This window comes from Equus asinus, chromosome 7 (genome assembly GCF_041296235.1).
Source record: "Equus asinus isolate D_3611 breed Donkey chromosome 7, EquAss-T2T_v2, whole genome shotgun sequence".
Lineage (NCBI taxonomy): Eukaryota > Metazoa > Chordata > Mammalia > Perissodactyla > Equidae > Equus > Equus asinus.
The window spans coordinates 85,629,010-85,639,342 of NC_091796.1; the positions used below are offsets into that span (position 1 = coordinate 85,629,010).

At 47.7% G+C, this 10,333-nt stretch overlaps 1 protein-coding gene across 1 annotated transcript; it reads left to right on the forward strand.

The window, feature by feature from the left end:
• The first annotated feature begins 45 nt into the window (after positions 1 to 45).
• AHSA1 (activator of HSP90 ATPase activity 1) lies at positions 46 to 8,392 on the forward strand. Its single transcript, XM_014846741.3, has 9 exons — positions 46 to 538; positions 1,860 to 2,050; positions 3,734 to 3,816; positions 4,215 to 4,332; positions 5,392 to 5,480; positions 6,359 to 6,490; positions 6,953 to 7,054; positions 7,826 to 7,877; positions 7,996 to 8,392. The coding sequence occupies exons 1-9, from the start codon at positions 459 to 461 to the stop codon at positions 8,166 to 8,168; spliced, it is 1,020 nt and encodes a 339-aa protein (XP_014702227.1). The 5' UTR covers positions 46 to 458; the 3' UTR covers positions 8,169 to 8,392.
• The last annotated feature ends 1,941 nt before the right edge of the window (positions 8,393 to 10,333 follow it).

Consider the following 10,333-nt stretch of genomic DNA (forward strand, 5'->3'; position numbering starts at 1 on the left):
GAACCGTGCCTGGTCGTTTCCTATAGTTTTAGCGCGACATTCTGCGGTTATCCAGCGGGTCACCCAACAAGACTACAACTCCCATGAGGCTCAGCAGGGCCGAGTCAGGGTCCAGGGAAACAATGGGACGTGTTCTTTGTGTCCCTACGGGTGAAGAATGGTCGCGTGAGCGGTTGCATTTCGGGCCCCTTTGGGGATAACCTGAGAGAGCTTGGAGGAACTCTAGAACAGGCGGAAGCTAAGGTCGGGCGAGGTGGAACGGAAGTACCTGGTGCAAGCGAGGAGGAGCCGGAAGTTAAGGCGGGGAGGGGGCGGGGGGGGTGGAGGGAAAAGCAAGCCAGGAGGTTCTGCGGTCGCTTCTAGTAGTTTCCAGGCGCTGCCGGGTGGCTGGGACCAAGCGGTCCTGAGGCTGTGACTGTGGCTGCTCGGGAGCTGGTGGCGGCGCGGTAGGAGAGCCAATGGCCAAGTGGGGTGAGGGCGACCCACGCTGGATCGTGGAGGAGCGGGCCGACGCCACCAACGTCAACAACTGGCACTGGTGAGGGCCAGCGGGCCAGGCCGCGGGAGCGGTACGGCCGAGCCAGGGTCGCAGGGTCCCTGGAACCTCGGCCGGGACAGAGCTGGGGCCGAGGCAGCCCTGCCCGGAGGTGGGGGTGGGTCTTTCCTGTTTCAGGGGGCTGTAGTCGCTGGTCCCTCCACCCCCCGGCCTCCGTTTCAGTGTTTGGGGGTCGGGGGGCAACGTAGAGGACTGCGCTCCAGAGGAGGAGTTTCAGAGATACGAGAACATAACCCCCTAGCTGCTGCATCCAGCCTGAACACGAGAGGTGCTTCCCACACGTGGCCGGAGGAGTCAGCGAGACCCAGACCGCCTTGGGTTGTGTTGGGAGATTGCAGCGTTAGGCTCGGGGCCACAGGGCTGGAATTCCCATTTTGCGGTTTACGGGTGAAATTAAAAGTGGGTCATAGGGGACCACTACCTCAGTCCAGAGGGCAAAGATTTGGAACGTGTTCTGTAGGTGCTCGGAGCTCAGTGATGCTGAAGACGCCATGGCCTCTCACCCGGAACTGTTAAGTTGGTTGTGTTGTAACTCCAGGCAGTGCCCCTGGTTGCCGGGCAATCATGGATTTTATAACTTAACCACTTTGAAAAGCCTAGCCTCCTTCATGAAATCTTTCGGAAGTAATGTTTCCTTATCTTTCATCTCCACTGAACTTTGTTCATACCGTGTTTACTGTATTTTTACTTTGTTGCCCCTCTTTTTGCTGTTTTCTCAACTAGTTAGTAAGTTGGGAGGCACATAGTGATTTTTCTTCTCAGCATCTCATCCTGCCTCCTCTTAACATACACAGAGTGCTTGACCTAATTTTTGTTTTGAAGCCCTGGACTTAGACTGTTTTCATGGCCATTTGGAGGGCACAGAAGGTGAAGGGCATTTACAGCACAGCCTGCATTTGACAGGTCAAGATTATTGGTTTACTCCTCACTGGACCTTTTGGCTAAATACTGCATTCTGTGGCCCAGTCTGTGCTCCTGATCCTAGCAGGATGTGTACAGTTTCCCACTTGGTCAAATGGGGGCACCATGTGAAAGTGTCGGATAGTGACCCCAGCACCATCATGCTGAGAAAGGAAAGCATAATTTCCCATTTAGTTTGTAACGGTTCTGGACAGCAGTTGTGTTTATAGACGTTCCGGGACTCCTTGTCTCCTAGGAGAGGACATACTAGAGTGGGACTGAGGGTTTTGTGTTCTTTTCAAACTATTTGTCAGGCCTCCTTTAGCCTTGGATTCCCTTGCACGGAGCAAGCAGTGTATCCTCCATTTGCCTGCTGGTCCATAGCTTTGTTTCTGTTTTGCAGGACAGAGAGGGATGCTTCAAATTGGTCCACGGATAAGCTGAAAACGCTGTTCCTGGCAGTGCAGGTGCAAAATGAGGAAGGCAAGTGTGAGGTGACAGAGGTGAATAAGCTTGATGGAGAGGCATCCATTAACAATCGCAAAGGCAAACTTATCTTCTTTTATGAATGGAGCATCAAACTAAACTGGACAGGTAAGTCTGGTGGGCTGTTAGGGTAGACGTTAACTGCGTTTTGATGGACCTGTTGAGGAGGCTGGGAGGATAATTTTTGAGAGGTTATGAACTTTTCAAGGGAGATAGCTGGTGCTGCTTTGGAGGCGTATAGAAAGCAGTATTGGATGCTGGAATTTCTGTGCCTCTGGGACACTAAATGGTTTTCCTCAGAGTTTCATGAGTCCCCACCTGTGAAACAGCTGGGCCGCTGAATCATTGGGCCTTGGTCTGTACTGGGACATATAAGGTGACATATCTTCAGATTAGCTACTTGTGTCTCTTGGATGATTTAAAAGTGCGGAGGGGGATTATTTTGGTCTTGATCTTTTTTTCTCTCTCCAGTTCAGACTGCTGTGCTAATGAAGCTAGTATGTGACTAGAATTGGGGGCAGTTTTATCCTGTAATTTAATGTTCCTTCTCTGATGATATTAGCAAAGAATTAGGGCCATGCACATACTGCAGTGACATTTGGGAGGCTAAATTTTAAAAGGCACTAAAAGTAAAGGAGCACATGTATGGGGCAAAGCATAAAATAAATTTGTGCTTCGTTAAACACTTCTCAAGTGAGTGGTAATAAAAAAGGAAAAAGATATATGTGTTCATGATTTTTTTTTTTTAACTGCTCGAGCTTAGTAGTCTGGAGAAGGTATCATCTTGTCCAGTCCTCTTTTTATAGCTCGAGAAACTGAGTCCTAGAGAAGTGAAGATAAATGTTTTGTTAGCTAATTTTGAAATAAAGTCACTTCTGCTATAACGTGAGATATGTGTTCCTGAAAATCACCAAATACAAAATCACTCAATAAAAATCATAAGGTTTATAGGGAAGATGGGCTGAGGGACACAACACAACCCCTGCAAAAGCTTCATCGGTGACACATTTTTTAAAAGTTAGGAATGTAAAAGTTGGTAGCACAGTTTCACATGTGTTGAATGGTAAGAAATGCATAAGTAATCCAATAAATGTGGTGCTTTACCTTGAAAGAGACCTGCAGTTTACTTGTGGAGGTAGGCGTCAGAAGGGTTGCGGCTTGTGGGTTGCTGTGAAGTGGTGGAAGGCGGGTCACCTGAAATCAGGAGGAACATTACCACGTCACTTGTGGATAGCCTGGCTCATAACACACATGGTGAACTGAGGTCACTGGCAGAGAAATGTTTGAGGTGTGTGCGTTTCATGTATTTCTACACAGCTCACTTTAGCTGGGTATGGTTTTTTGTGTCCACCTAGTGTTTCTCATGGATTAAATCACATATAAGCAAACATGAAATTCATGTTATGATCAAATTGTCCCCTAATAAATCAGTCGCATTGGAACAGATTTGTATTTTCGAAACAAGCATCCCAGCAGGACTGACTGTATTGGCTGTTGACCCAAGTCCTCCCTGGCAGAGTTGATGCTGCTGCCGAATCCACGTCGCTCTTAGTCCCAAGTCCCACACTGTAGTTACACAGTTGGTCTCAAGAAATCTGACGAGGAAAGACATTTCTTGGGGTGGGGGCGCAGGTGAGGAGGGTTTGGTTGCATCTGGCATGTGGCATTCTCTGAGAATAAAGAGGGTCAGGTAAGTTATCCAAAAGGATTGTAAGCAGAATAGTAGTTAGGACTCCAGAGAAGACTTCCCCTGCGAGGAGGAGACTAATGACATTGCACTGCTTTTGACAGGTACCTCTAAGACTGGAGTACAGTACAAGGGACATGTGGAGATCCCCAATTTGTCTGATGAAAACAGCGTGGATGAAGTAGAGGTTTGTGCTGCTTAATGCCTCATCTGAGTCTTCCACATCTTCTTCTCAAATGAGGAAAATGACCTGTCATTCAAGATTAAAGCCAGGCTTGACCCAAGCATTTAGAACCCTGGTTTACAGATGATTTTCTAGGTCTGTGGTGCCAGTGGGAGCTTCCAGAGCAGCTTGTGCTTATTTAACTACTTCGCTCTAGCTAGTAGCCTGGGTTCTAACATTAGCCACCTTTGCCTTGGCAGAGAGAACTCGAGAAGGAACACTCAGTGGGGATTGCACGAATACCCCAGCCCTCAGGCATTTCCTTTGGAAATGTCAGCAGTTCTCTGATTGCTCAGCACCCACGTTCCACAATGTGGGTGCCCCTCAAGTTATTTACCACCTACTTCTGATCTTTCACTCAGATTAGTGTGAGCCTTGCCAAAGATGAGCCTGACACAAATCTCGTGGCCTTAATGAAGGAAGAAGGGGTGAAACTTCTCAGAGAAGCCATGGGAATTTACATCAGCACTCTCAAAACAGGTACCCCTTGAGTAGTTCTGTGCCTTGAGGAGGCAGCTTTCCACTGTCAGGCTCTGGCCAAGGGGCTGGACAGTCCTTTCTTTGGCAAATGGGTAAAGATTTGGGGGGAGGGGGCTCATTTCATCTCGCAGTCAGTCTATAAACTGAGTAAGCGAAAGATCTAGAGATCTGTTGTCTAATATGTTGGCTGTGGAGCACTTGCAATGTCGCTAGTCCAAACTGAGATGTGCTATGAGTCTAAAGTACACAATGGATTTTGAAGACTTGGTCCCAAGACAAAGAAGTAGTAGCTCAGTAATTTTTTGATATTGATAACATTGAAATGACAGTTTGCAAATATTGGGTTAAATATATTATTAAAACTATAATTTCATCTTTTTTAAACTCTTTAATGTGGCTACTAGAAAGTTTAAAATTCCGTTACATTTGTGTTGGATAGCACTGATCTAAAGACTTGGCACCGCCACACTCGCTCCTTGAGCCCAGTCCTGGACAGGCAGCCTGCAGGGACGTTGAGGGGCTTGTTAGAAAGCAGTGAGCTCAGCTCTCCCCTAGCCTGCCAGGTCTGCTAGTGGTCGTGGTGTTTGGAGTACATTTAATGACCATCAAAGGGAACCAGCAGAGCAGGTGATAGTTTTGTGGTGGGAACCAGTGCTCTGGTGCCGTAATGAGTTCTGGCCGTTCCACTGAGGTAAGGCAGAGTGGAGAAGGGGGGCTAATGTGCATCCATGGGCATCTTGCCCCGCTCTTGACGTCACTGGAAGTGCCACCACATTCATTGGCCACCATCCGTAGTAGACCTCGTGTACATTTAACAAGATGTAATGCTTCTGACTGAGTCAGGTTTAGAATAATGCCAGCGAAGGTACTGCATTCTATAGCACACACTCAGATAGCTGTCTGGCATAGACCAAAGGTAAAGACGCAAAGCAGGTAGACCCTTCCTTTCCTTGTCATGACCTCATTCTGGGTTAAGATGGCCGTGTTGGTCAAACCATAATGAAGGCCCATATCAGCTACTAAGAAATAACTTCCGAGAGCCGGGATTTATCTTTTCAGAGTTCACGCAGGGCATGATTTTGCCCACAATGAATGGAGACTCAGTAGACCCAACCGGGCAGCCAGCACCGAAGACTGAGGAGCGCAAGGTAAAGGGTACTCCCTCGGCTGGGGTGGGAGGCTGTTCGGAAAGTGAGTGGAGACACTGCCGCCTCCTCAGTTCCGCATTTCAGCTGTTTCTCTCCGACCCTAACCTCTAAGCCAGAGCAGCCTATGAGCCGTTCATGGTGCTTTTTTGAGAGTCTGTCGACGCATTTTTAACCTGGTTTTTATTCATTAGAACAGACTCCCAGAGCAAATGCAAGCCACTGGGGACTTCAAAGTCTGACTCCAGATTTCATTTAAACCAGTTAGGTTATGAACACAGCATGGTCTTCAGCCATGTATGTCTTCAGTATTATCTGTAACTAGAGAGTTTATATTTCGTTGTTTGGTACTAGAGGTCTCATCAAGGTATCAGGGGTTAGATCACTAACTTCACCTATCAGGAAATTGATGGCATTCAGCCCATTTGCAAGGTGAGCAACTGTTTTTTCTGGAGCTGGAACTTGTATGGCTCAGGCTCAGCACTTGGTTTTCAGCCCTCTTGCCCTTTTGTCAGCAGAGTGAAGGATATTCGGGCTGCGGGGCTGCTTCCAGCTATTTAAGCATAGGAATTCTGTTTGAGAGGCTGAGCCCTACAGAAATGCCTAATGATTTGATGTGTGCTTTGGCCATTGGGTTTTTAAAAGAGAATCAGTCTTCCTTCACCTCGAGTGGTGATTTTCAATGGGAATTGAGGATTTTCTGGGAAAGTTTCCCCCATGACTGAAACACCCATACACACAAATTTCCTCCAATGCCCTGGAATAGTTAGCCTTCGAGGTGAAAAAGTTTGTGAGGATTATGGCAGGTCTATCTTTAGAGCCATGTTAATCGAGGTATCACCATGACTCTAAATTGACAGTTTTCACTGCCGTTTCCACAGGCTAATAAGTCTGCTCCTTCAAAAACCCAGACCAGACCTGTTGGTGTCAAAATCCCCACTTGTAAGATCACCCTTAGAGAAACCTTCCTGACATCACCAGAGGAGCTCTATAGAGTCTTGACCACCCAAGAGGTAGGTATAATCTTCAGACCTCATGGCATCTCCCATTCCAGGGGACTTGGGTCGTGGCATCTTCCCTCAGCTTGCAGAGGAAGTGCTGATGAGGGGAACCATGTGGCTTTCCTCACATCAGCAGAGGCAGAGGAAAAACGCTTTTGTTCAGCCCACTTATCAAAGTGGATTTGCGCTCTTTTTTCTCTTCTGTACTAGTTTTGGGTCATGTAAGTAGGAACCACTGAGACTCGTTCTTGTTAGAAAAGTGAATAGATCTGGAGAAATGGCATCATAGATTCAGAAAGAATTACTCAAGTCGAAGCCTGGCCTATAGTGGAACAGACTAGAACCTGAACCTGGTCATTGGGCAAAGTGTAATCTTTGGAAATGAGAGCTGAGGCACGTAGGTGTCAGCTGGCGTTTGTTCCTTGGTCCCACTGAGCGCATGCACCTTCTCCCTACTGCCTTTTTTCCCCACAGCTCGTTCAGGCCTTCACTCATGCTCCTGCAATGTTAGAAGCAGACAAAGGTGGGAAATTTCACCTGGTAGATGGCAATGTCTCTGGGGAATTCACTGATCTGGTGAGTACCTGCCAGCCCCAGGCCCAGGATATAGCCTCTCTCGTCAGAAGAGTAACTTGTCTCCTTTTTTCAGCTCTGTAGGTAAAATCTAAGACTTTAATCTCTTTGGTTAGTAAAACCTCATTTTTGTTTCTCAAAAGAATGCCGCAGTGGGGCTGGCCTTGTGGCCAAGTGATTAAGTTCACGTCCCCTGCTTTGGCGGCCTGGGGTTCACTGGTTCGGATCCTGGGCGCAGAGCTAGCATTGCTCATCAAGCCATGCTGAGGCAGTGTCCCACGTACTATGTACTGGGCTTTGGGGAGGAAAAAAACAAAAAGGAAGATTGGCAACAGGTGTTAGCTCAGGGCCAATTTTCCTCACCAAAGGGGGGAAAAAAGCAGCACTTGGAATAAATACTTCCATTTAAAAAAAAAAAAGAATGCTGAGTTGAATTCTGTTGCTTTTCTAGAATTTTTCCCTTAGTGGAGTAAATTAGTCCTTCCTAGAGAAATCAAAGGTGGAAGAGGGGTTATATACATTGGTGGCTTGTGGCTTTCCATTTGCAGCTTGAAATTTCAGCTGGGCACAGTTGACCAGACCCGACTTAGGAGTAGGGGGAGAAGCTGCAGCCAACATCACTGCAGAAGCTCCCATCTCTCTGGTCTGCTTTGTCCTCATAAGCAGTATAATCGCACAGGTGGCAGACTCCGTACGAAAGGCAGATGGCTAATCCTAGCTGGGATCGGGTCGGTGGTAATCTGTGGCATAGGCTGACTACTCTGATTATTATAGGTCCCTGAGAAACACATTGTGATGAAGTGGAGGTTTAAATCTTGGCCAGAAGGTAAGCAAGCACATTTGTTTATTGCCATTACCCTCTAGAACTTTTCCTTTTCCCCTTAGTCTCAAACCCGGCTGGAAACCCTGGATCCGAAACCTCCCTCCCCTCTGCCTCTCCCCAGGACATTTTGCCACCATCACCTTGACCTTCGTTGACAAGAATGGAGAGACTGAGCTGTGCATGGAGGGCCGAGGCATCCCTGCCCCTGAGGAGGAGAGGACGCGGCAGGGCTGGCAGCGGTACTACTTTGAGGGCATCAAACAGACCTTTGGCTATGGCGCTCGCTTATTTTAGGGCCAGTGGCGGGGGCTACGACGGCCTGCCCAACCTTCAGTCCAGCCTCTCCTGACCGGGGCTTGTGACTCAACAGGATTGCACCATCCCAACCACTAACTTGGGGCTGGGGCCCCTTCCCTCCGTGTATACCTTGGGTTTGTGCATGTTTTCTGCTGGGTGGGATCAGAGGGTGATTTCTTTTATGTGTACATAAGCTAAATAAACGTAATTTAAAAAACGTACGTATCTGGAACCTGTGTTGACTGGGGTAGCTGGCACTAAGAATTCTCCTGATTTTGAATGAAAAAAAAAAACCCAGATGGAGGGGCTGGCCCCGTGGCCGAGTGGTTAAGTTCACGCGCTCCGCTGCAGGCGGCCCAGTGTTTTGTTGGTTCGAATCCTGGGCGTGGACATGGCACTGCTCATCAAAACCACGCTGAGGCAGCATCCCACATACCACAACTAGAAGGACCCACAACGAAGAATATACAACTATGTACTGGGGGCTTTGGGGAGAAAAAAGGAAATAAAATAAAATCTTTAAAAAAAAAAAAAACCCAGATGGGTTTCATCTCTGTTCTAGGTGAGTGTAGGTGATTAAGAGGCATGAAGGGAGCCTGCTTCTCACCACCAAGCATTCCTGAGCTAGTCTGCTTTCTGCAGACTGGCAAACACTTCTGCCCACCTCACGGAGGGAAAGACGGGGCGGGTTGGTGCTCTGGGGTAAACACTGCCAACAAACATTATTGCTGGTGGAGCTGGCATCCTGGGCTTTCCAGTCTCCGGGGCCTCTTATCCTCTCCCAAGAAGAGATGATCCCCAGGTGGTGATTTGAGATGTGGAAGGAGACTGCCGCCCTCTGTCAGGGGAACTGTGGGCCTTGGGTTAACAGCTTCTGTTTATTGAGCAGAATTATTATTATTATTATTATTATTATCACTATGTACCAGACTCTACACTAAGCAGTTTCCTTGCATTCCCTCATTTAACCCCCATAACAGCCCTATGAAATAGATACTACCATCATTGATGTTTCACAGGAACCTGAGCCTTGGATTTCCTAAGTAACATCCCAGACCCTACAACTGGCGTTTAGCAGAGTTGGGATTTGGAACAAGGACCATAACTGCAGAGCCAGTGCTCAAATATAAACCATTATGTGTGCTGCCTTGTCATTGGGTTCATCCCCACAAAGAAGCTGTGCATTTCTATTATGTCAGGCATCTGTCCTGGAGTAGGAAATGCCAGCCCTCTTAATACTCCCAGAAAGAGGAGGAAAGGTCCTTGTTAAGAGTATTGTTAAATATGTACCTGGTTCCATAAAGTGAGTTTACTGAGCACTGACCAAGTGCTGGGGATGTTCTAGTGGGGTTCAGACTGCCATGTGGAAGAGAGGCAACCACCTGAACAGGGAGGGCTACTTTCCTGGACCAGCCCCGCCCCAGCTTCCTGCAGCCCAGCGTGAGTCAGTGTCTCCGATCCAGACCCTGCCTCCTGCAGCTACAGCTATTTCCTTCAGCTATTTTTGCCTGTTTTATTAGCTGGCAGCAAGGCCTGCAGGCTAATCCTACCAGCATGACTTGGCCAAAACATATTTAAATAAAGCAGAAAATCAGTACTGATCGGGATAATTTAGACCCTCCAAAAGCCAGCTTTGGCTTGAATTACTCAACCGAGTGCAAACTGAACTAATTCGCATTTAATTCAGCACTATATCTGCCTCCTGGGGGGTCCAAAAAGAGGCCTTTTGATAAAGAACCTGGACTCGCTTGAATCCAATCTATGGGCCCCCCAACACAGACTCCTCCTCCTCCTAACAAAGAAACCAGTGACAAAAAAGGAGCCCTTTCACAGTGGGCTGGAGAGTTACCAATTCCAGAACACTTAGGAAACAATCTGGAGTTCCCAAACACCCTAATAAAAACCAAAGCACCAGGCAAAGGACCTGTCAGGTGACATGCGCAGGAACAGTGCACATCCCCAGGACTGATGGCTGTTCCAATCTCCACCACTGCCATCTTACTGATAGCGTTTCGGTTAGCCATCTGAGCCTAACACACAGAAGGACAGCTGAAAACAAAACTGTGGACCTGGCTGGACTTTGGTTTGGATGTAAACGCACCACCTCCTAATAAATTGGGCAAATGTTCTCATCCGTATAATGGGTATAACAGGTACCTTAT

What these genes read in the sequence shown, in the direction of transcription:
- AHSA1 (XM_014846741.3), top strand. Translation starts at nt 459, where the DNA reads ATGGCCAAGTGGGGTGAGGGCGACCCACGCTGGATCGTGGAGGAGCGG. An exon ending in AACGTCAACAACTGGCACTG is followed by an intron (nt 539 to 1,859) that starts GTGAGGGCCAGC and finishes TCTGTTTTGCAG; the next exon opens with GACAGAGAGGGATGCTTCAA. An exon ending in CATCAGCACTCTCAAAACAG is followed by an intron (nt 4,333 to 5,391) that starts GTACCCCTTGAG and finishes TTATCTTTTCAG; the next exon opens with AGTTCACGCAGGGCATGATT.